This window comes from Desmodus rotundus, chromosome 5 (assembly GCF_022682495.2).
Source record: "Desmodus rotundus isolate HL8 chromosome 5, HLdesRot8A.1, whole genome shotgun sequence".
Taxonomy (NCBI): Eukaryota; Metazoa; Chordata; class Mammalia; order Chiroptera; family Phyllostomidae; genus Desmodus; species Desmodus rotundus.
The window spans coordinates 30,340,066-30,366,621 of NC_071391.1; the positions used below are offsets into that span (position 1 = coordinate 30,340,066).

Genomic DNA, 26,556 nt, shown 5'->3' on the forward strand with positions numbered 1-26,556 from the left:
TTGCTTTATATATTGCGATGTTCTCAAGTTGGGTGCATATATATGAAGTATTATATCTTCTTGATTTGTGCCCATTATCTCTATAAAATCTCCCATTTTGCACCATATTACCTTTCTTATCTTGAAATCTGTTTTGTCTGCTGTAAGTAGTGCTACACTTGCTTTTCTTTGGAGGCACTTGTTTGAAGTATCATCTTCAAGCAAATGTTTCTCCTTGGAGCTGAGATGAGTTTCCTCCAGGCAACACACGGTCGGGCCTTGTTTTTCAATTCATCCCGCTACTCTGTGCCTTCTGACTGGTGAGTTCAGTCCACTTACATTGAGGATGATGACTGACATACAAGGAGTGACTAAAGCCATTTACCTTTTGCCTTGTGGTTGCTGTGTATCTCCACTGGTTTTCCTCCTCGTGGTTCTGTCTGCTATGTTAGTTTGGCAGTGATTTTTTTCTTCTTTTCTTCTCATCCTGTTTTGCATCTCAGCTCTTCATTTTTGTTTTGCTGTTAATATTAGGTTTGAGGAAAATGTCTCAAACATACAATAGTCATTTTCCTTCTGATTGCCTCTTATCTTCATTCACATATACCCATTGGGCCCTTTTCACATCTTTTTTTAAAATGATTTTTGTCACAAAATATCCTTATTTTGTGCATTCCTTAGCAAATTGCAATAGTTATAGTTATTTATAATTCCCCGTCTCCCCTTCAGACTTTATAACTAAGTGTTTAATAACCTCTGCGGACGTAGCTGTGCAGTTTCCTGCTTCTGTCTTCTCTTCATCAACTTACTCAAAGTTTTGTATAATGTTGTCTTTCTGTTTCTGGTAAAAGAGCTCCTTTCAACATTTCTTGGCATGGGGGTGTCATGGTAGCCAATTCTTTCTGCTTTAGTTTGTCTGGGAAAGTATTTATTTCTCTTTCATATCTAAAGGATAACTTTGCCGGATACATATTATTCTTCGCTTATGGTTCCTCTCTGAATATTTTGTATATTTCCTTCCATTGTTTCCTGTCTTGTAAACTTTCTCCTGGGAAATCTAATGACAATCTAATGGGGTTTCTGTAGTAGGTTACAGTTGTGTGTGTGTGTTTTTTTTTTCAATTGCTGCCTTGAGAATTCTTTGCCATTCATCTTTGAGTTTGAATAGCATGTGTCATAGAGGTCTTTTTGCATTGATATCATTAGGCATTCTGTTAGATTCCTTCATTCTTCTTAAGACTACTGCTTCCCCTAGGCTTGGGAAGTTCTCATCCATTTTTCTTTGAGCATGTTCCCCATTCCCTTATCCCTGTCTTTTCCTTCTGGTTTACCTACTATCCCCAGGTTGCTCTTTTTAATGGAGTTCCTGTGGAGTCCTTTCATTTTTTTTTACTCTTAGTTCCCTCTCCTCTCCCTCATGGTTCAATTCTAGGTTTCTATCTTTGAGTTTGTTAATTCTCTTTTTCATTTGTACTGCTTTGTTGCCAATGCATTCCTCATCTCATTTACTGAATTCTGCAATGCCAGAATCTGTTTCTTTTTTTATAGTTTCAGTCTTTTGGACAATGCACTCCTTTTGTTCCTGAGCTCACTGACCTGCCTTTCTATGGTTCTTGTGTATCACTGAGTTTCTTCATAACTGCAATCTTGAACGCTGCCACTTAAATCAGTTTTCCACAACTTTGAATTTGGTTTCTCAAAACTTTTCTTTTTTTTTTTCCTGTGCTCCCCAGTTATCTTGGTTGTTCCTGGTATTATCTGATGGATGTCTCTCTGTCAGCACATTTGAGGTAGTGTTCTCTTTTCTTGTTTAAATCTCTCTTACTCTCAGTAATTCAGCAGGGTGATAGGTAAGGTATTTCCTTTCGTTTTCCAGTAGATGCTGTTACAGTACAAGTTTTTGTTTTCTCTTACCTGCATCGCAGCAAATGCTGTACCCACTGGTGCGGCATGTGTCGCTGCTGAGACCAGCTCGCCCCCTTCGTGGGGCACCATCACTGTGGGGGGGGCAATGTGGCAGGCGCTGGAGAACTGGTTTGGGGAGCTCTCTAAGCTCCTTTCTTTTCCTGCTGTGTTTTTGGTGTTACAGGCCTCTGCAAGGGCATGTGGGGGACTGGAAGGCAAGTTTGTGGTATCTTGGCTCTGCCCCTTCCCTTTATGGCTTTCAGCTCTCCTGTTTTGTCTACAGCTTACCAGCCACCCCTGCCATGGTGGAGATGTGGGAAGGCAGGTGCCTTTTCCGAGACGGAACCTGCTTGTGCCCCTGTGCCCTCCTGGCTGTAGTGTGAGGGCTGCAGCCCGACTCCTCTCCTGCACTCGCTGGAGCCACAGCACCGGCAGCACCTTCTCGGTCCTTCACTTCGTCCCGCCTCCCTGGCCGTGCCAATATGCCCCCTTCCAATGCCTTCATGCAGATCTTCCAGGCGTATTGTGTGTTAAGCAGGGGATCCTTGTTGAGTTATATTCCAACTTATACATTTAAGAGGGAAAACAATAGTCTTCTCACTCTGCCTTGATTCTTACGTCGGCTTCCTAAGCAGCTTTTCTTACAAGTGTCGTCTTCTGCCATAAAGAGGTTGTGTGATTTAGTGGAAAATAGCACTGGGTAGGCGTTAGACAACCTGGTTACCAGTCCCAGCATGCTAACAGTCAACTAGGTCTGAAAAAATCGGTTGACCAGGACATATTCATTTACTCTTGTGTAATGTAGGAATAATACCATTCTCCTGAGCTATAATGATAACTTGTATTAATAGGTATGAAAGTCCCTTGGAAGTTGTCAAATATTATATAAAACTTGTGCAAAGATACTTTCTCTTTCAATGCCGGGAAAGATGTAAGCATTGCTGTTCCTGAATGGTGGCTGAAGATTTTGTTTCACTTTGCCTGGTAGAGGGCATAGGAAATTCTCTTTAAAATAATTATGTAATCATTTAATTATGTTTGTGGTGCTTCTCCTCTCTTCATCTAATTACTTTCAGCTCATTTTAGCGGAATGGCTGGGCGTCCAAGTGTGTTTAATAGTTTGTAATATTAGTATCATACACTTAGACTCCACATATGTATGTTCACCAATACATTTCAAAAGGGTTTCAATACTAAGTATGCAGTGGATGGGACAAGATCACAACAGGCAACTTTATTTGGTGAATTTGATCCAAAGATTAAGAAAAAATAAATAAGTGGAGCTGAGTGTCTATTATGTTAGTACACAAACTTAACCAAAAAAATACATCAACCTTTACCGTGGGATCATTTAAATGTATTTGCAGACGATCTGATTAGGGAAACGTGGTTTACAACACGGGGAAACAGCTTTGACAACCATAGACTTGAATGCACTGCACTGTAGGCCACCTAGACTACTTAGCAAGAACGAGCGAAGTGGTAGGTCCAAAAGGCAACCCCCAAACCCCGTCCTTAGATGGGGACTTTGGTAACTGTCTGTGGTAAAGAAAAGAAACAAGAAAAAACAAAACAACTCCCATTCTTCATCACGTTGGATGGTCATTTTGTCCATTCTTCTCCCACGACGATGAGTCCATTCTAAATACTTCAGTTATTATGAAGACACGCCAAGTCCACAGAACAGCAGACGCTTCCATTCTGCACATCGAGACACAAGTGTTAGCCAATCAGGACATAGGGTACAACTATGTTAGCAGTGTCTACGTTTACATTCAAAGTGAGCATCTACCATTTGAGACAAACTCCATGAATGCTCTAGTAAAACGACTAAAGAAATAGCAGGAAGGGAGAAAGAGCACAGGAGACCCTCCAGGGCCCCTCCTGCCAGGTTCTGCTGGCAGCCCCGTTTCATACCCCTGTCTGAGCTCAAACTTCGCTTGGGGCTTTTTCCTTGGCTTTCCGAGTTGTTCACACCACTTATCCACTGCACTTATTCCAAAAGAGATTCTTTTAAATGATTTCCTGAGAGATAACTTGCCAATAATAAAACTAACCAAAAGTACCACGAAACCCTGAGGGATACTCCAAAATGGGTTCCAGAAAGGCTGACATGTTAGGAATAAATATAGAGTCTCTTCTGGTGACTGTGAAGGGAACGGGACATATTAGGAGTATAAATGATCAGAAATTCATTAAAACCAATTACATGTGTTAATGTAAATATACCGTTATCCCTTCCTAAAGAAATCTCAAACCCTATTATGTAGAAATAATACATCTCCTGTCACTGTGTTTGCTGGGCTGCAGGTACCCGTGGAACCGTGGCTCTTTTGCTATATGAAGTTTGATATCCTTTTTCTACTGGGGCTGCATCTTAAGATGACACTTTCCAGAAAAGAGAAAAAAGTCCACATTTACAAGAGCATAAAAAGACAAGTTGGGAACCTTCCACTGATGCCTGAGGCTGAAGCAGGACTTGATAAAACCAAATAGGCTAGCATCTTTAATAGGCTTAATCATGAGAATCTGAAATAGACGTTTGGGCCGAGACGAGGCACTGCCTCACCCTTGCTTCACGTCAGCTACAGTTGCAGCTCTTCATGAGCTTTGAAGGGAGGAAGGAAGCAGTGTTTAATCATAAAGACTCGTGAGGATGCCTCATGGGAACGCCTCCCCAAACGGAGAAAACCAATCGCAATGAAATCCTGCAGCAAGAGTGTCAGGTCCCTTCGTTGAGCCCTGTAATTACTAAACAAAGCAAACAGCTTCAGAGAGCACTTTTTCCTGTGACAGTTTCATAAAAGAGCTTGTAACATTTTCCAGGAGGAAAAGTCTTTTTTCTTCCTTTCGTTCTTTATAATACATAGGACAAAATGGCTTAAATGAGCCATAGCTGAGCCTTGTGTCAATTGTTAAAATTTTGTAATTGAAAGGCAAGAGAGAAGACTATTCTATCCCCTGTTCATTTGGAATGTGTCTTTAGACACAGTGTGGCTCTGAGCCATTCAGACGTACTACCTCTTGCGAGAAGTAAATGCCACTTGTTTCCACCATGGCCCCTCGCACTTGTTCATTCAGAAACCTCAGGAGCCGGCCCCCTTGGAGTTCCCTGGCACCTGTTCCAGGCACGGCCATCCTCAGGACATCCAATTACCTTGCACTTGCAGGTTGTACAGGGAGATCCAGCCATTGTCCACACTGAGCCGCTAAGCCTTGAAACACCAGAGCTGTCCAGGCAGGTTTTCCTGATGTCGAAGGTGATGTTATCAGCCAGGCAGGGGTCACTGACACAGCGGGGACAACACTCCCCTTCCAAGAGGGCTGTGTACTCACAGCTCAAGTGGGGGCACGTGAGGGGCCAGCAATCTACCTCTCCTTCCTGCAGAGAGAAAGCCAAAAGCCTTGCCATTGTTTGTGCGCACGGTTCTGTTGCTAAAGTCCCAGAGGGGGAAAGAGGCGCGACAATCTCATCACTGCCCTCACTGAATGCTCCTACTTTGGCAGCGTTATGGGTATCACCTCCTCCAAGGTTCTTTTGATGACCATCTCTACTGCAGCCCCAGGAAGAGTTAGGTCCCATAGCTGTGTCAATGGCAGCCTATAATTATCTTTCTATCATAGTAATTGTAATTATTCATACAATTACACATTAAGTTTTGAGCTTTCAGGTGTGGAGCTTATTTCTTTCATTCCCTGATGCTTAGCACAGTTTTGGTCAATAAATGCTAATCAAATGATGGTAAGGTACTGGCTAGTGTACAAAGAGAAATCCATTTCTTTTAAGGGCAAAGGGAAACCTGGAGCTCTGTAATATTTCAACAATGCCATACTCTGACTTACTAGTATCCAACTTAAAGTTAAGGTTGGGCAGGTTCAGGAGAACCATTTCATAATGGTTTTGAATGTGCTGTGTAGCTAGTGGACGTCCTGTATTCTAGTTTGGATCGAGTGTCCACATGTCTCAGAATCTGGCCACTGGGGCTCCGCTGAGCTGCCCAGAAAGAACTGTTTCTCTCTGTAGCTGCTGCTTCTGTAATCATGACTCGTTACGTAATTTATGCAAACTCATGTCTAATGATTTGGTCAGCTTCACCAGGCCATGGCCTTTGGCAGCTTCATGGCAGACCACGTTTATGGTGCTCACCATTATGTTGTCTGCCCAGAGTCTAGGACAGGCAAACTCAATGAATATTTCTCAGATATGACCTGCATTATTCTCCAGTAATTATGTGTTCCATTGCTTCAATTTTCTGAAGAAAGAGTAGACGTACTGGCTGGGGATGGAAGAGGATACATTTTTGAAATTCTGTAGAGAGTTCATGTCTAAAATTAATACTAATTCTTCTGAATGCCTGGTGATTGGCTTCTGGAAAAGGAAATAAAACTTTCCAGACTGATTTGGAAGCCAATTCTATAGTTGTTTTGGGTTTTCCTTGGATGGAAGTTTGAAATAACAGCTATGGTTTGGATTCATCTGACTTATGTTCTTCCCTATTAGGAATGGTTAAGAAGGATGCATTGTATTATCTGCACATTCAACAGGAAATTTTAGAAAATCCAATAGAAATGTAAAGTATAATTTCTCTGAATATTGTTTTCATATAGTCTCCATGGACTGCATCATTAATTTAACTATAGAACACAGCTAATAGTTTCCATCACAAGTTAACTTAGTTATGACTTGGCTCCAGTAGCTACATATGACTTCTCACAGATGCAACATCATTATTTACTACGATAATGTGTCCTAACAGTTTTTACAGCCTTAGAAATCTTTATTTGTGGTATAATTTAAAAGAGAAAGAACAAGGTCTAGAAATTAAGCTTTTTTCCTCTGGACTCTCTCAAATCTGATTATACTACTATTATCTCTATGTTAAAATCTAAGATAACATTCATTTTTTTATGTGAAGGTTTCGCATCTGAAACACATTTTTTCAATCTAGGAAATGTTAACAATAGTAAATATTGTGCAGTAATACCTTCCATCTACCAAGTATTATATTTGCCCTACACATATATCTAATATCCATAAAAACCTTATAAAATAGGTACTGCTAATGCATTTGTGTACAATGACGTTTGAAAGGATTGATTGGTGAAATGCTAAAACGTGCTCAAGTGAATCACACAGAGCTAGCACAGGGGAGAACCAGGACTGGATTCCGGGTTTTATGACTCAACCCTGACATTTCTATTACAGTCTGTCGCATTTTCTCCCACATTGAAACCTTTTAAGGCTACGTCCCAAGGAATGAAAGAGTTGGCTCTGTAACAACTACAAGTCCTGGACAAGGATTTGAAGCTTTCTATCATGCAGGGATTTTTCCTGGTATGGATTTGCTAAAAAAGTAGCAGTTGAAAGCTAACATCACTTGAGTCAAATATGTCCCACAAATATGTTCTTTTTGTGTTGCACAGTGTTTTAAATAGTAGAATCTGAGTGTCTTCAGACAGAGCATGTGCCCCTGCACGAGGGGCAGAACCTGCTCCATAGAATTACAAAGAGCAGAGAACTAAACTCCACAGGCACCTGAGTTTGCAACCCCTCCAAAGGAAAAGGCCAACACCCTGTGTAGGAAGCTGACCTACCAGACACCGGCACTGCTGGCAGCTGTGCGTCCAGTTGTCCCCACTCCGATAGAGCGTGTGTCCATTTTGATCTAAACACTGGCTTGTGACCCTGGTGTCACACTCTGGGCAACAGAAAAGGTCAGCACTTGGATTCTGGCAATCACAGGCTGTCCGTCGGCAGAATATCTTCCCGTCCTGTGTAGAAACGAGGTTAAGGAGGTTTCATCACGGGGGAGACAATGCGAGAGCCGCACCGTGGGACCTACCCCTCGCACTTTAGAGAGAACATAGGAAATACGTCGTAGAGTCGAAGTACAGCCCTGGCCACTTCGTGTTTTTGCCAAACAGATGCGCATGCACTCTCTCCCTTACACGCACCCTGTCTGTGCCTGACCCTGCCTGCCAAGCAGCCCAAGGGGAAATGGAGATATTTCTAAGTATAAAAAAAAGTCAATATATTCTTTGACACTCTTTTTTTTCCAACTGTTCCTTAGGAATCATATTTCTAAGTAAAGTTATAACTAAGCTAAACAGATAAAAATGCACATATGATCAAGAACTCATTTTAGTGAAAAATCATGCTACTGTATGTACTTTTCCCAGTTCATAATGGTACTAACATCAAATGCATTCTCTGCCTCAATGCTGGGAGGAAGTCTGATTATAGCCTTTTACAGAAGAATCAGCTGAGGCCCAGAGAGGCTAAGTGACTTATTCAGTGTCACAGAGGTAGTGATTCTCTTAAGCGGCACCACCAGGTCTTGCTGATTTCAGACAACAGTCTTTAGGTTCGTTATGAGGGGCTATAATCAGGTGCCACCTTCCACCTTGAGACAGTTTCCCAGATTATAAGCATAGCAAAATTTCTGCAGTAGCGTCTCTGAAATTATAAAGGTATTTTATTATAATACTTAGGAAGAGCTGAAGGTCAACAGCACTCAAATATTAAGACTAAACATTTTGCAGCATATCTCACTTGCATCTGTTGTTCACAGAATCTTTTCGCCTCAGACAATGAAGAAGCTGCAAATGTAAGGAGAGGCCTCTGGTCACCATTTACACTGTAACTGCTTTGCTGGGTGTATACAAACCAAAGCATCTCCGGGCCAAGGGTACCTTGAAGGCCATGCAACCAAACCTCTTGACCTACACTTTAATCCTCCCGAGAGCAACCATATCCAAACGCTACCAAGCCTGTGCTTGACCCTGTCCATCCCTGAGGAACTCACTGTAATGAAAGTCGTTCAGAGTATACACTTCTGCACATGTCTGAATGATAAAAGTCGGACTTCTTGTTGCCTCTAATAATTGATCCTTGTTCTCACCCTTGGTAATCATAGAACTCCCAAGCCCAGCTGTCACATTTCAACTCTTCTGTTCTTAGAATAAGGCATTTATGTCTTCACTGAATCATCGCCTCTCTGGATTAAACATCTCCAATGTTTTGACCAGTCCCCATAGTTTTGAATCCTGTTAGTTGTCTTCTTCTTCAACAATTTTGAGTATTTCCAATACTAGTAATCTACCATAATTTCAACACTTATTTTGTGCCATATGTTCTGTTATTTCTATGGATTATTATGCTTAACCCTGAGCGTTATGTGGAGTGGAACTTTACATCTTTATTTCTCAAAAAAGTAGCTCAGTTAGAGAACTAAATGGATTCTTCAGTAATGGTCTGACCAACACAGGGTGAAACGGGACTCGCGGTCGCCTTGTGTCAGTACGGTTCTTCCTTCGGTGCAGCCTGGTTTCGATATTTACTTTCTCATTTCCTTCAGTTACGTTGTCGTGTTGACTTATATGGAGCTTAATGAAGACTAAACCCCCATGAAGCCCTATTCCATCTTATGCAGTTTGCTGTTGGGGGTAGAAAGTGTAAATCTTGGTATTTTACTTTGTTAGAGCCACTTCCTCTCTCCTGCATGTGACAGCGATCTCTAAATGCTGTTTCTGTCACTCGCCCTACTTTGCCCTTCTTCATAGCTTAGTGACACCTGCAAACTCGATGGGCCTTCCCTCAGGGTTATCCTCTACGTCAGGAACAACAGTGTTGAATAAGACAGGACTTGCTGATATAAGCTTACTGTCAAGTAAAGTGGAAATTTTTAAATGCTTTACATTTTTTTTGAAGAATGAAAAGGAGATACACTAGCTACGTATACAGGGTCCAGCAGAAGTAATGCCTGCTTGAGTGTGGTTGGTAGGGTAACAATATGGGTGCAATAAAAGGCTTTAATTTGAACATTTCACCTAAAAGGTCATATACTGTGTTTGAGTGTGATATTGTTATGTTATAGAATTACATGCTTATGGCTTTGTAATAAAAGAAGGGCATCATTTGTGCCAGACCCTGTATGTTGCCAGGTTAAAAACACTTTCTCTCAGATTGCTTGCACTGGCTTTAATACTATAAGAAATTAGAAGAAATAGGGATTGAGATCCACGTCATAGCAGAGTAAGAGACTCCATTTTTTCTCCCCTTAAATTTACAATTCAGACAACTTAACTGCACAAAGGATTCCCTGCTCATATCACACACACACCTGAAAGATTCATGCATCAGGGCATCTGAAAGTAGGTGTATTGGAATGGATGGGGGGAGGACAGGGATGGTGGCCACCATTGGGTGTCCACCAGGGTGCCAGTGAGTGTGGCAGCAGGAAAGGGGTCGGGCTGCAGGCCTTATACCATGGCCTGGACAGTAACAAGAGGCAAAAGCAGTTTCTGTCCCAGAAAATGCATCTCCCTTCCCCTTTCCACCATGGCAGAACAGGGTACAGGTGGCCGGGAAGCTTTAAACAGAGAAAACAGAACAGTGGAGCCAAAAGCCAAAACTTGAATACGGTAGAGCCACTAGATCATGAACCTTCTTCCCCAAAGGCCTTGGCAGAGCCCAGTAAAGCCAAAAACATAGCTGAACAAGGAGGCAGCTCTGGGAGCTGGCAAAACCAGTTCTCCATCACCTGCCAATTCCCCAACCACAATGGTGGCGCTCCATAACCAAGGTGAGCTGATCACACACAGCACAGCAACCATCAGGGTGAATACGAAGCACTTTTCTTAGTTAGAGCAATGCAGCTACACTGTGATCCAAGGAGCACAAAGAGAGCAGGTAAGAGAAAACAAACATGTGTGCTATGATACCGCCTACTGAAAAACAAATAAATCACCCTCCGTACCAAACTGCTGAATTGTTGTGCAAACTAGCATCTACACAAGAAAAGAGTATTATCTCAGATGCACTGACAGTGAAACAATCCACCAAATACCACAAACAACCAGCAGTACATGGGATCACAGAAACAAAATTCGGTCGTGAACTACCATGATTAAAATAACAGAACTCAAGATGGCAGGCACAAAGAAATTCAATGATATATAAGAAAACTTAGAAAGGCAGTTTACTAACTCAGGAATAAAATTAATGATCAAAAGGAGTATTTTATTAAGGAGATTATAATTATAAGAAACAAACAAATACTGGACCTGAAGAATTCAATAAATGACATGGGAAATGCATTAGAGAGCATTATAAATAAGCAGATCAGATTTAGGAATTAGTGAACTTGAAGATAGAAAACTAGAAATGACGCAGGAGGAAAAAGAGAGTGAACTAAGAGTTAAAAAATGTGAAAAAACTCTACGAGAACTGTGTGACTACATTATAAGAGCAACCTAAGGATAATAGGTATACCAGAGAGAAGAGATGGAGATGGGAACAGAGAGCCTACTCCAACAGATAATCTGTGGGAACTTCCCAAGCCTAAGGAAATAACTAGACTACAGAATGGAGGAAGCTAACAGAACACCTGATTGTATCACTTCAAAGAGACCTTCTCTCAGACACATGTTACCAAACGATAAAAAACTAATTACAAAGAATTCTTAAGGCAGCCAGTGAAAAAAGACTGTAATGCACATAAGAAACCACATTAATTATATTCATATTTCTCAATAGAAAAATTATAAGACATGAGAGAGTGAAAGGAAATATTCAGAATATTGAAAAAGAAGAATCACCAGCCAAGAATAATATATCCAGCAAAGTTATCTTTTAAATATGAAGGAGAAATAAAGGCTTTCCCAGATGAACAAAAGGTGAAAGAACTTGCAACCGCAAGAACTCCATTACAAGATACTTTTAAAGCTGCTCTCTGACCAGGAGCCAAAAGACAAAAGTATAGAAAACGTTGAGTGAGATGATTAACAAATACTTTACTAACAAACAGTTTACTAACTCAGGAATAAAATTAATGACCAAAAGGAGTACTTTATTAAGGAGATTATAATTATAAGAAACAAGCAAATACTGAACCTGAAGAACTCAATAAATGACATGGGAAGTGCATTAGAGAGCATTATAAATAAGCAGATCAGATTTAGGAATTGCAGAAGTACAGAAGCAGAATACAAATTTACTTCAAAATAAATTATTAAACACTTAATGGTAACGTAAAGGTTAAAGAGGGAAAGAGCATGAAATATACCATAATACAGCAATTTGGTAATGAATGCATACCATAAAAAGAGGTAATTTGTGACAAAATTATAAAAGGGACAGAAGGACTGAACCAGCACAGGTGAATAAAAACAGCAATGAGAAGCAAAAGGACTGTTGTACGTGTGAGACATTTTACACAAACATAATGGTAGCCACAGCACAAAATCCAGAACTAAGACACACAACACAAAAAGAAAATGTAGGGAAAAAATGACATAAAAACCACCAAAGTGCCACAGAACACAGAATCACATGGGGAAAAAATGGAGATACAGATGCACCAGAAAAAAAAAAAAGATAAAATGGCTGTAGTAATTCCTCATATATCAACAATCATCCTAACTGTAAATGAACTAAACTCATCAATCAAAAGACACAGAGCAGCGAGATGGATTAAAAAACAAGACCCACCTACATGTTACCCACAGGAGACTCATCTCAGCCCCAAAGACAAACATTGGTTGAACAAAATAAAGGGGCAAAGGATGATACTTCACCCAAATGGCCTCCAGAGAAAAGTGGATGTGGCAATACTTAGATAAAATAGATTTCAAAATATGAAAGTAACAAGAGACAAAGATGGACAGTTTATAATGATAAAGGTAACAGTTTATCAAGAAGACATCCAACTTGGGAGCACCACAATATGTAAAGAAATTACTAACAGATCTAAAGGGAGAAAGTGACAAAAACAATATGGTAGATGACCTGAATATCGCATTGACAGCAATGGGTACTTTACCCAAAGAGATAGTCATCAAGGAAATATTGATCTTAAATGACACATAAGACCAAATTGACTTAATTGATACTTTTGGAACTTTCCAACCAAAACAAGAGAATACACATCCTTCTTAAGTGCACCCTGAACATTCTCGAGGACAGACTTTATATATTGGTGCACAAAACTAATTTCAATAAATGTAAGATGGCTGAAATTATACAGAGCATGTTTTCTGACCACAACGGTATGAAACAGGAAGAAGAGAGCTAGAAAACCCACAAATATGTGGATACTCTCTAAGGAAAGAGGAGAAAAAACTCAAACAAAATCAGCCATCAAAGAGGGTGAGGTACAGCGGACGCCACAGAAACACAAAGGGTTACACAAGAACACTAGGAAAGCCTGTATGACACCAAGTTCAATAGCTCAGAAGAAATGGACACACGTTTAGAAATATATAATCTCCCTAGTCGGAACCATTAAGTACTGGAAAACCTGAATAGACCAATCACTTGTAAGGAAATTGAAATAGTAAACAACCCCCTCCCCCAACATCCCCCCTAAAAGTCCAGGGCCTGATGTCATTGGTGAATTCTGCCAAATATTCAAAGAACAATTAATACCTATTTTTCTCAAATTCTTCTAAAACACCGAAGAGCAGGAAATACTTCCTAATTTATTGCATGAAGCCAACATCACCCTGGTACCAACACCAGGCAAGGACCACATCGAAAAAGAAAATTAGAGGCCAATCTCTCCAATGAACAGAGATGCATAGATGCCCACTCTCACCGCTGTTACTCAGGATAGTACAGGAAGTCCTGGTCAGAGCAACCAGACAAGAGAAATAAAAGGCATTCCCACTGGGAATGAAGACAGAAAACTGTCACTTTTTGCAGAATATGTGATTCTATATATAAAACTCCAAAGACTACATGAAAAAACTATTAGAATCCATGAACAAATACAGTAATGTTGCAGGCTACGGATTAATCTACAAACATCTGTTGTGTTGCTGCATAAAAACAAAAGCTATCCAAAACAGAAATAAAAAACAAAACCCATTTACAATTATAACAAAGTATAAAATACCTAGAAATAAGCTTAACAAAGGAGGTTATGAGCTGGTACACTGAAAACTACAAGACATTGTTGAAAGAAATTGATGAAGACACAAAGAAACGGAAAGGTATTCCATATGCATAGATTGGAAGAAATAATATCGGTAAAATGGTCATATCACTTATAGCAATACACCAGGGGTGTCAAACTCACTTTCACTGGGGGCCACATCAGCCTTGCGGTTGCCCTCAAAAGGGCCGAATGTAATTTCAGGACTACATAAATGTAACTACTCCTTAACTAGGGGCAAGGAGCTCGGTGCTGCCACTGGGTAGAAACAAGGTGCCGGGCCGGATAAAACAAAGTGGAGGGCAGCATTCAGCCTGCGGGCCTTGTGTTTGACACCTATGCAATACACAGACTTAATGCAATCCCCATCAAAATTCCAATGACATTTTTCACAGAAACAGAACAAAAATCCTCAAGTTTATGTGGAACCTCAAAAGACCCCAAAGAGCCAGAGCAATCATGAGAAAAAAGAACAAAGCTGGAGGTATCCCATTCCCTGACTGCAAACCATACTACAAAGCTACACACAGACCAATGTAACAGAATGGAGAGCCTAGAAATAAAACCAACATATATGGACAAATAATTCTAGATGAAGGAGCCAAAAACTTACAATGGAGTAAGTCTCTTCAATAAATGGGGTTTAGAAAGCTGGAAAACCACATGCAAAAGAATGAAAACAGACTGCTATCTAACAGCATACACAAAAATTTAAAAAATGGAGTAAATACTTGGACATAAGACCTGAAACAATAAAATATCAGCACCTAGAAAAAAGATAACACTAAACTTATAGACCCTGGTCTCAGAGGGGTTTTCGCTAACTAGACCCCAAAACCAAAGGAAGTAAAATCAAAAGCTAATGAATGAGACTCAAACTAAAAAGCTTTTGCACAGCAAGAGAAACAATTGACAAAACAGAAAAGCAGCCAACCAAATGAGAGAAGACACTTGCACACAATAATTTGGGTAAGTAGCTAATATGCAAAATATATAAAGAACTCATACACCTCAACTACAAAATAAAACAATCCACTTAACTGGATTGTTTTATTTAGTTGTTGTACATGAGTTCTTTATATATTTTTTATTAACCCATGTCACCTCAATAAATTTAATTTAAGAAGGAAAAAATAAAAAATGGACAGAGGTCCTGAACAGACAATTTTCCAAGGAGGACATATGGATAGCAACATATACATGAAAAGATGCTCAACCTCACTACTTACAAGGGATATGCAAATCAAAAGCACACTAAAATGATACCACCTCAGAAAGGCTGTTATCAATAAAACAAGACATACGTGTGGAGAGCATGTGGAGAGGATGTGGATGTGGCTTCCTACTCAGCCACGAGGAAGATGAAATATTGCCATTTGCAACATGGAGGGATCTGAGTATCGTGCTAAGTGAAATTAAGTCAGAGGGAAAAGAACAAGAACCGTATGATTTCAGTGATATATGGGATATAAAAGAAAAAGCAACACAGGAACAAACCAGCTTCACAGGCACAGACACCAGAATGGTGGTTACCAGAGGGGGTGGGAGGGAATGGGGAGAGGACACAGAGGTAAAGGGGGTGTAATGCAGGGTGACGGCAGGGGACTAGACCTCAGGTGGTGAGCGCCCAATAGAGCTTACAGACGTCATGTTATAAAGTTTTACACCTGAAATTTATGTAATGTTCTCAATAATTGTCACTGCAATAAATTTAATGAAAATAAAATTAATGACAAGAAATCATAGTGTTCCAAAATATCAAGGGATGAAAGATTCGTACACACGTGGAGGGAAGGCCGCTCCGTGATGTGACAGCTGCCTGACAACGCCAGCTCTGCCACCTAGACTGGGGGCAGAGTACAGATCCCTTACCCTGGAGGCTGCAGTGCCTGCCTCATTGCCCCCACCCCACTGCCCCCGCAGTGTGCTGCTCTTTGCTGGTGCCGGCTACAGCCTCTTGCCTCACCCTTGCCTCACCTACAGCACCTTGCCTCACTGGGCAAGTTTGAACGGTATTTCCCCCTCACCTGGGGTGGGTCATACCCCAGTACCCTACCCATCCTGCTCTGTCCTATGTAACGCCTTTGCACCTACTGTAGTGGTGCGACTGATACCCATGTCATCTTGTCACCAAACAGAATGAACTTCATATGTACATGCCCTTAGTAAACTCATAATGTGATGCTGGAGTTGACAGCCTCATTCTTGGTCTCTTGGCCCTGGGAAATTTTACATAACAACATATTTATGCATAATAATGTTATTATGTTGTGTATATATGCATAATTGTATATTATGTGTGTATTGTATATATGCATAATAACATAATGTTATTATACATAGACATATGCATATATTCCTATATGTACATGTATGTGTGCATCTGTTTGGGGAAAGAGAGCAAAAGACCCTAGTGAAGCAACAAATTGAGTCAGAATTCAGCTAGTCTGGACAAAGAAGTGCCCAGCTCCTAGGAATCTTCCAATAGGTCTTTGGCTCACAGCTGATATACCATTATTTTTAACTCACTGATACATTTCACTCATTTACCCATTGCCTAAAATGGCTCCCTAAAGGTTTACTTTAACCAACAGAAGCTAAGAAAAGTAATAATAACTATGAATGACACCTTTTGGTCCCCTCAGCTACAGGGGGCACAGTTTTACTCCCCCAAGTACAGAAGGACCAGGTTTTGGGAACCCATGTGGCTAGGTCCATGAGCAAGATGGAACGCAGAAGCAGACTCTCCCAGATATGGCTACTGTACCACAAGCAGTGGGACCCAATCAGAATGCCAGGTTTCTCCCAATGTGTGGATTAAAAGGTTGAATGAGAATAAGGGAATAGCCCCCAGGTTAGTGTAAAATAAAGCAATATCCCATCTCATCAATCATGTGAGAATGCCAAACGGGCCCCTCGTAGTCTCTAACACGTTCAGAGCAATGGCTCTGTTCACTTTGGCTTTGAATTACAGGGTAACTGTCAAGAAAATCATTTTTAATAATGAAAATGTCACAGGTGGCTTCATTAATTCAATGAGAATGCCATTATAAAACCTCAGCTCACAGAGCACAACTGCACTAGAATCTAAATTTGGCAAGAAAATGGAGCCAACTGATGGTAACTAATCCTTCTCGCCATCGATCTCTGGGTCATTCCCAGAACTTGACCTTTATCCCAGATGGAGTGGTGAGAACAATCCCCACTTAAATGCCAAAGATGTGTTCTCCCGCCCTTCCACCATAGAAGCTAAGTGCTTTTCTGCAGTTTTATAATGAAAGTGCAGCTATAAACAATTAATAAATATTGTAATATTTAAATTGCTCCTGAATTTTAAAGAGCAGGAACATATACTTTCCTAGCATATGCAAAGCTAATTTATTCTTCCTATGTCTCAGAAAATTATAGGTTTTATGATATAAATTACACATTTTATTACTGAATAGTCAACACATTGATACATTTACTCCAGATGGCATAATTTTACTATTTTTCTTTCTGCTGCAGTTTCAGGACTTTTAAATCAAAAAGGTGGACTTAGGTAAAATTATTTATATAAATTGAAAAATAGTTTAAACCAGCGGTTGGCAAACTGATATCCAGAGCCCAAATTTGGATGTCACCCATTTCTGTGAATAAATTTTCCCTGGAACATGGTCCCCTCCATTCATTTACGTATTGTCCATAGCGGCCTTTGCCCCATAATGTCGCAGTTGAGTGTTTGAGACAGAGACTTTAGAGTATGCAAAGCCTATCTGGCCCTTCACAGAAAAAGTTTTCTGATCTATGATATAAAGGATAAAATCAGGAGTGGTACTATAGACCCACCTGTTCTACACAAATGTACCTCCTCACATACAAGTTTATTGGGCTGGGATAGCCGGTTGCTTTACAAAATATTAATTATGCCTTCCGGTTACCCCCCACAAACCTAGTCTGTTAGCTTTCTTTAATTAGCTGCTAGGGTTGAAAACCTTTAGTGGTCACTTCCTCCAACCATCTTATTTTAATGAAGAGGAAACTAGGTCCAGAAAGAGGAAAAGACTATTCCATGTAGTAACAAAACAAAAACTAGATCCCAATCTTGGATTTTATAACAATGACTTAGAATCATGAGGAGGCTAGAGAGTAGGAAAAAAAATGATCACAGATGAACTGAGATTGGAAGGACTCTTGGGGCGACAGTTTTCAAAGTGCAGTCCCCTGACCAGCACCGTTGGGATCTCCCAGGAACTAGTCAGCAATGCAAGTCATCGTGCCCCAACCCAGACCTGCTGAGCCACAGAGTCTGAGGGTGAGCCATTCAGCAAAGGTTCACAAGCCCTGCAGGTGACTCTGGAGCAAGGAAACGTTTGAGAACCACTGGCAGAAAAACAAAGCACCCAGTCCATTAGGGAATAGCATGGTATCCCCCTCAAGCTCCTGCAGTGAGCAGGCAGGGTCTGTCTGGAATAGCACAGTGGGAAGGTGAAGTGGAGGATGTGGACATTAGGACCCTGTTTCTTCACAAGAGTTTTGAGGGCAGAACTAAACCACCAGTATGTTCATCTCTCAAAGCAAAGGAAACATCATCTTAGCACTTATACTACCAGCTCCTGCCATCAAGAACACCCTGGGCAGGAAGGTATGACAATGCTCCACGTTAGGTTTAGAAAACAAAGAAAAGCTTTTTCCTTCCTTTTTTAAAAAATGAGTAGATTGTAGGATTCCTGAAAACTAACCTCTACCCTGGCCCCGGGCACGGCCTGACTCATTCCTGTTCTTTATGAGTGAGCGTGGAGAATGGCAGGACTATGTGACTGCCAGTCAGCCCCTAGCAGACAGGGTTATTCTCTCTTTGCCCAAAAGAAGTAAAGGAACCCTACCGTGGCCATCTTCTTCTGTTTCTGGGCAAAGACTTGTATGAGGCCAGGTGAAATGTAGCATTCCTGACAGCCTTGGGGCAGAGGTCTTCCTCACTTTGCCCCCCTCCTGTGTTGCCACGGCAATTCGGCCCTGACTTTTTCATGGCATGGTGGGTGATTGGTTATTTATAGTATGCATTCTCCTGCCCTTCTCTGCAATTCCCAGAAAAACTCAAGACCTGGTATTGCCAGGTCTTCAGTGTTATATTTTGTTACAGAATGAATGCCATTCACTTTTCTTTTTAATTAAACAAACACTGCATGAAGCAAAGATATGAAATCTGCCCTTTATATCTTATTTTCTTTCTCTCACTGGATTTCCCAGTTACTGATGATAGTGGTGGGTAAAGATGCAGGCATGGGGGTAAATGTAAGTGTTGTAATAACTAACGTTTATCGAGTGCATGGAAGCCTAAAGGGCAAACCCTGGCTCCATCTCTTGTCTGTGGCACCTGAACTCTTTCTCCCCAGGATACTGGGCAGCTAAGTCTCAGCTATGCTACTCTGAAGCTTCTTTTTACACACAGAATGAGAGCACATGCTGTGACAGATGCTGAGTGTGTGATATCTTCATTCACTAGGACTCATCATGTCATTTCTGTGTTATCTTCCACGTGGTCCTACCTCTCTATCCATCTTTCAGGTTCCCTGCTTTACTCTCCTGAACCTTTGCTTCAGCCTATGTGGTATCTCCCTGTTTGGCTTTGATCTCCTCAGTCCTTCCCTCACCCTGTCAATCAGACTTTGATTGGGCCATGCCAATCCTAAATGGAAAATCTCTCGGGATCCTCTGCTGCCCATAGGATAAAGTCTAAATTCCACGGCCTGACTCTGTCCCCAGCCTTCATCTCCAGGCTCAGCACCAGCTATATCGTTCCCATACTTGACTTGCTCCTGGTTTCTAATCCCGTCATTCACTTCATAGTTCCCTTAGCACAACATATATTGTGCTTATGTAACTTTCTTCTTCTTATTTTCTTTGTTTGGGACTCACCTTCCTTACATCTCCACTTGGCTAAAGTTTTATCCCTTAAGGTCTTACTCAAAGGTCACCTACTCAGTGAAGTCACTCCCTATTCCTTTTTGCAATCTCCCAGAATAGAGAGTACTTCCCCTTCCTGTGTTCCCCATAACAACTTCATGACTTTGCCGTGGCATGACAGCTGGCTAATTGTTTGTGCATCCATTTCCCTACTCACCTCTGTGATCTCCAATATAAAAATGCTGCCTTTCCTAGAGTCTAATAAATGTGCAATCACTCCATCTCCCCATTTGAAAAATAAAGAAGTCTTCCCAAGGCCATGGACAAATTTATGAATGAAAGAGCCACAGATGGGTATCTATGAAAAGAATCTGGGCAGTAACTAAGATTTAGGGATCGAGCCCAGAGAGAGGACGATTTTTCACTCTGGGTTTCTGTGGTCTGGATAATGCCAGAGAAACATAGGTTCTAAACAGTTCAGCAATCATCCTGTGACTAGTCCATTATGTGGCCAAAAGGTGCACAAAATCATTGTCACTGCCAAGGAAGCATGCAGCATCTAAAAAAAAGCCCAAATCTACCTGTACTAGCCTAGCTTTATCTTTGAACTCCATTCAGCTGTGGACATGTTTCGAGGCCTTTTTTTCAATTGGCATGAAACACTAATAATTAACCTGGTATATTGACTCTCAAGGGTAAAGTGGCCTTTTAAAACAATTTTGACCCTGCTTCTTTTAAAAGTAAGCCTCAACCCTTTGTTGGCTAATGGGATTTGGTTTTTTATTATTTGAATCATCAAGGATATGATTAAAAAGCAGTACTTTGTATCCCAACCTTGATTTGATTCTTAGCCTTCAAGATAATGTCATTGTAATAGTCAATTTGGATGATTAAGTACTAGGGATTTTTTTCTTATTAAATTACAATGGAATAGAATTCCTATGACTCCTGGCAGAGTAGGTAACTGCTGTGCAAGCCGACTCCCATGACTATAGCCAAATTACAACTAAATTATAGAACCACCATCAAAGAGCTCCACCTGAAGTCTAGCTAAACACAAGGCTTATAACTAAAGATACAAAGCAGAAGCCACAACAAGACTGGTAGGTGCAATGGGGATGTGGAATGGGAAGGTCCTACAACCATGGTGTGGTAATGAAGAATTAATAGGGATATCTCAATTGCGGAGGTCCCTTCTGAGGGGAGCAGGGGGTCCCAGTTCCCCATTGGGCTACCCAGTCTGGAGCACCAGTGCCAAGAAGAGGTGTCCCCATAATATCTGACTATGAAGACCAGTGGGATTGCATCCAAGTGAGATGAAGGGCCCCTGGAGGATGGTGTGTCCTATTGAGGGCCCTGTGCATGGACTTGCTGACTCACAAACTCACTTATTCTGGGCTCCAGGACAGGGGCAAGAGCTTAAAAAGAGCCAGGGACATAAGGATAGGAACTAAATTGACTAGTTTTAGGGCAACAGCTGGAGGGGCTTACGTCATGGCACCTCTCTCCAGGGATGGAAGTGCTAGCAAGCACCACTGTTCTTTTGTTGAGCACTCCTCCCACCCAACCAGCTCAGCAAGTGCGGGCACCAGATCTGTGCTCTCCATTAACCTGGCTAACACCACTCTCCCTGACCTGGTCATTCCCAGAGACCCTGCCCCTCTCAACTCATGTGACATGCCAAGCTCCTTCCAGGGGCTATTTCACACAAGCAGCCTGCCTTGGCTTACACTATAGACTTCCCTAAAATCTCCCAAAGGGCCAGAACCCCCCAAACAAGCAGTAGCTGGCCTCAGCTCACATGATGGTCCCAAGCCTGACACTAGTGGCAACCTGCCTTAGTTCACAGCAACAGACTCTCCCAAGTGCCAGCAACACCAGCACAAGTGGCAAACAATGGCAGATCACTCTGTAGCTTCCACCAGGCTGGACCAGGCTAGGCACAAGTGGTGACTGACCTTGGCCTACACAGGAGCCCCTTCCAAGAGGCTCCAGAACCAAAATGCATGGGGGCTGGATTCAGACCACATCAGAGCACTACCCAACCAGCTGTACAGATGACAAGCCCGAAGGGTGAATTTGGCTGACATGAATCCTGCTAAAGTGGCTCCCACTACATGGGGTCAGCCCTGTAAACCAGCATCTGCTTTATTCAAGGTAAGCTCTCACAGCCAGTCAGTGCTGAGGGTCAGTCACACTCACTGATGGGCCAATAACAATTAAGGCTCAACTACCACAGGGAGGCACACACAACCCCCACAAGAGACACTCCTGGAGCACCTGGCTCAGGTGAACAGGGGGGCCGTGCCACTGGGCCCCACAGGACACCTACTACATAAGGCCACTTTGCTAAGACTGGGAGATATAGGAGAGCTACCTCATACATAGAAGCAAACAGGGTAAGCAAAAATGAGGAGACAAAAATATCCCAAATGATAGAATCTGAAAAACTTCAGAAAAAGAACTAAAGGAAATAGAGATAAGCAATCTACCAAATACAGAATTCAAAACACAGTTTATTGGGATGCTCAATAAATTTAGGGGAAGAATAGATGAACTCAGTAAGAACTTCAAAAAAGAGATAGAACCCATAAAAAAGAACCAGTCAGAAATGAAGAATAAAATGAAGAATACTCTACAGGGAATCAATATCAGATCAGATAAAGCAGAGGATCAAACCAGTAATCTGTAAGACATAGTAGCAGAAAACACCTGAGTGCAACAGCAAAAAGAGAAAAGAATTTTAAAAAATAAGAATAGTTTAAGGGACCGCTGGGAAAACTTCAAGCATACAAATAGCTGCATCATAGGGGCACCAGAAGAAGGGCAAGAGTTAGAGAAAGAATTAAAAACCTGTTTAAAAAATGATGGGAAACTTCCCTTACCTGGTGAAGAAAATAGACATAAAAGTTCAGGAAGTATAGACAGTCCCTAACAAGAGAAGCCCCAAATAGATCACATCAAGAAACACCATCATTAAAATGCCAAAGGTTGAAGGCAAAGGAGAGAGTCTTAAAAGCAGAAAAAGAAAAGCAGCTAGTGAAGTACAAGGGAGCCCAGATAAGACTGTCAACTGATTTTTCAACAGAAATTTTGTAGGCCAGAAGGGATTAATTACCACAAGATATTCAAAGTGATGAAAAGCAAGGACTTATAGCCAAGACTACTTTATCCAGCAAAGATATCTTTGAGAATCAAAAAAGAGATAAAGAGTTTCCCAGATAAGAAAAAACTAAAGGAGTTTGTCACCACTAATCCAGTATTATAAGAATTATTAAAGAGGATTCTTTAAGTAGAAAATAAAATATAAATATGAATAAGAAAACTGAGGTTAGAAAAAAATCATTGACAACGGCAAATCAGTAGTAAAACCAGTGGATCAACCTACTATAAAGCTAATACAAATGTTAAAAGGCAAAGGTAGGAAGATCATGTGTAATTAAAATAATAAATTAAGATACACACATGAACACACACACACACAAGAAATAAAATATAAAGGCAAAAACAAACAGAAAGCGAATGATAAAAAATGTACTGATTAAAGAATGTATTTTAAGTGACATCAACTTAAAATAGACTGCTATAAACATAGCTTGGTATATACGAATTACAAAACAAAAATCTAAAAGAGATTTATAAGAAATAAAGAGAAAGGAATCCAAACACAACACTTTAGAAAATCAACAGCATCCAAGAGAAGACAGGAAGAGAATAAGAAAGGGACAGAGAAGAACTACAAAAGTAATCAGAAAAATAGTATGTAAAATGGCTATAACTATATACCCATCAACAATCAACTTAAATGTCAAGTGAACTAAATGCCCCAATCAAAAGATATAGGTGGATGAACGGATAAAAGCCAAGACCCATACTTACACTGCCTTCAAGAGATCCACTTAAGATCAAACGAAACACAGAAATTGAAAGTAAAAGGATGGAAAAAGATAATCTATACAAACGAAAATGGGGGAAAAAAAGCTGGAGTAGCAATACTTGTGAGATGAAATAGACTTTCAAAGAGGGCTGTAACATGAGACAAAGCAGGGCATTTCGTAATGATAAAGGGATCAATCCAAGAAGTGGATATAACTCTCGTAAACACCTACACACCCAACGTAGGAGCTCCTAGATATAAAAAGCAAAAATTGACAGACATAAAGGGAGAGACAGGCAGTAATAAAAAGTCACAGTAGGAGACTTTAACACACCATTGACATTAATGGATGGATGATCCAGACAGAAAATCAACAAGGAAACAAGGTGTTATCGACACCGTAGAAGAAATGCACATAATTGACATTTTTATGACACTTCACCCTAAAGCAGTAGGATATACATTCTTTTCAAGTGCACAGAGAAGATTTTCCAGGTAAGACCACATATATTAGGCCATAAAACAAGCCTCAATAAATTTAAGACTGAAATCATATCAAGCATCAGACCACGATAGTAGGAAACCAGATATCAATCACAAGGAGAAAGCAGAGAAACACACAAAACAAAGGAGGCTAAATAACATGCTACTGAACAATGAATAGGTAAACAATGAGATTAAGGGAGAAATCAAATAAAAGTGAAAGCGCAATGACTCCAAATCTATGGGACATATCCAAACAAGTTATAAAAGAGAAAATTATAGCGTTGCAGGCCTATCTCAAGAAACAAGAGAAATCTTAAATATACACTTAAAGAACTACAAAAAAGAAGAACCAACAAAGCCCAAAGTGAGTAGAAAGAAGGAAATAATAAAATCAGAAAAAATGAACAAAACAGACTCTAAAAAAATAAGTAAAAATAATTAATGAAACCAAAAGTTGGCTCTTTGAAAAGGTAAACAAAATTGATAAACCTTTAACCAGACTCATCAAGAAAGAAAAAGGGCCCAAGTACATAAAATCATAAATAATGAGAAGTGACAACTGACACCACAGAAATATAAAAAAAAAATAGTGCTCTGGCTGGTGTGGCTTAGTGGATTTATTGTTGGCCTGCAAACCAAAGGGTCACTGGTTCGATTCCCAGTCAGGGCACATGCCTGGGTTGTGGGCCAGGTCCACAGTTGGGAGCAGGCAAGAGGCAACCACACACTGATGTTTCTCTCCCTCTCTTTCTCTCTCCCTTACTCTTGTTCTAAAAAATAAATAAATAAAATATTTTTTAAAAAACAAGTACAAAAAATATGAGGAAAGACTACAAACAATTATATGCCAATGAATTGGAGAACCTGGAAAAATGGATTAATTTCTAGAAACATACAATCTTTCCAAGTTGAATCAGGACAAAAAAAATCTGAAAAGACTGATAACTCTTAACAAAATCAAGTAAGTAATTAAAAAAGAAAACTCCCAACAAACAAAAGCCCTGGACCAAATGACATCAAGGTGAATTTTACCAAACATTCAGAAAAATCAATAGCTATTCTTCTCAAAGACATTCAGAAAAATCAATACCTATTCTTCTCAAAGACTGTTCCAAAACATTGAAGTAGTAGGTAGACTCCCAAGCTTAATACAAGACTAGCATCATATGCATTAAAAAAAGAGATAAAACACTACAAAAATCTTTCTAACAATATTCCTGATGAACACAGATGCACACATGCTCAACAAAATATTAGCAAACCAAATTTGGCTATACATTAAAAAAAGTCACACACCATTATCAAGTGAGATTTATTCCTGGAATGTAAGACTGGATCAATACCCACAAATGAATTAACATGATACATGAAACAAAAGGAAGGATAAATGTCATATGATCACATCAATAGATGCAGAAAAACATTTGACAAAATCCAACACCCTTTTATGATTAAAAAAAGAAACTTCTCAGCCTAGTTGGAGTAGGCAGAATATACCTAATAAAGGTCATATGTGACAAACCCAAAGCTAACATCATACTCATCAGTACAAAGTTTAAAGTGTTTCCTTTAAAATTAGGAACAAGAAGAGAATATCCTCTTTCACCACTTTTATTCAACAAGGTACTGGAAGTCCTAGCCACAACAATAAGATGAAAAATAAATAAATAAAAGGCATTCGAAATGGCAAAGAAAAAACTGTCATTATTTGCAGATGACATGGTGTCATACATAGAGGACCCTAAAGAATCCACCAAAAAACCATGAGAACTAATCAATGAATTCAGTTAAGTAGCAGAATACAAAATTAATATTTGGAAATCAGTTGAATTTTTATATGCCGATAAGAAACTATCACATAAAGAAATTAAGAAAACAATCCCATTTGTAATTGCATCAAAAAGAATAAAATATCTACGAATAAATTTAACCAAGGAGGTGAAAGACCATATTTGGAAAACTATAAGATATTGAAGAAGGAGACTGAAAAAGAATCAAATAAATGGAAGGCTATAAAATGCTCATGGATAGAAATGATTAACATCATTTTAATGTCTATACTACCCAAACAATACAGAATCTCTGTCAAAACACCAGTGGTATCTCTCACAGAACTAGAACAAATAATCCTAAAAATTATATGGAACCAGAAAAGGCCCCAAATACCCAAGGCAATTTTGGGAGAAAAGAACAAAGTTGGAGGTGTCACACCACCTGATGTCACGCCACCTGATATCTATAGTAATCAAAACAGTACAGCACTGGCATAAAAAGCAGACCCGGAGATCCATGCAACAGAACACAGAAAGCACAAAGTAAACTCACACTTATATGGCCAACAAATCTGTGCAAAAAGGGAGCAAGAATGTATTAATACAATGAGATAAATCAGTATCTTCAATAAAAGATGCTGGGAAAACTGAACACACATACATACTCAAAAGGATAAAAGTGGACCACTTTTTAAAAAAATTGTTGTTCTATTAC

The 26,556-nt window shown here is 40.2% G+C and overlaps 1 protein-coding gene across 2 annotated transcripts in view; it reads right to left on the reverse strand.

Moving 5' to 3' along the window:
- Positions 1–378: 378 nt before the first annotated feature.
- The window catches only part of NELL1 (neural EGFL like 1), a 716,398-nt gene continuing 690,220 nt past the window's right edge, over positions 379–26,556 (reverse strand). For both annotated transcript variants that reach the window (XM_024558788.4, XM_024558787.4), the window contains 3 exons: positions 7,480–7,656; positions 5,042–5,266; positions 379–3,585 (listed from right to left, as the gene is read on the reverse strand). In XM_024558788.4, coding sequence (XP_024414556.2) covers positions 3,535–3,585; positions 5,042–5,266; positions 7,480–7,656 — 453 coding nt within the window. In that variant the 3' untranslated portion in view covers positions 379–3,534. The remainder of the gene's footprint in view (positions 3,586–5,041; positions 5,267–7,479; positions 7,657–26,556) is intronic.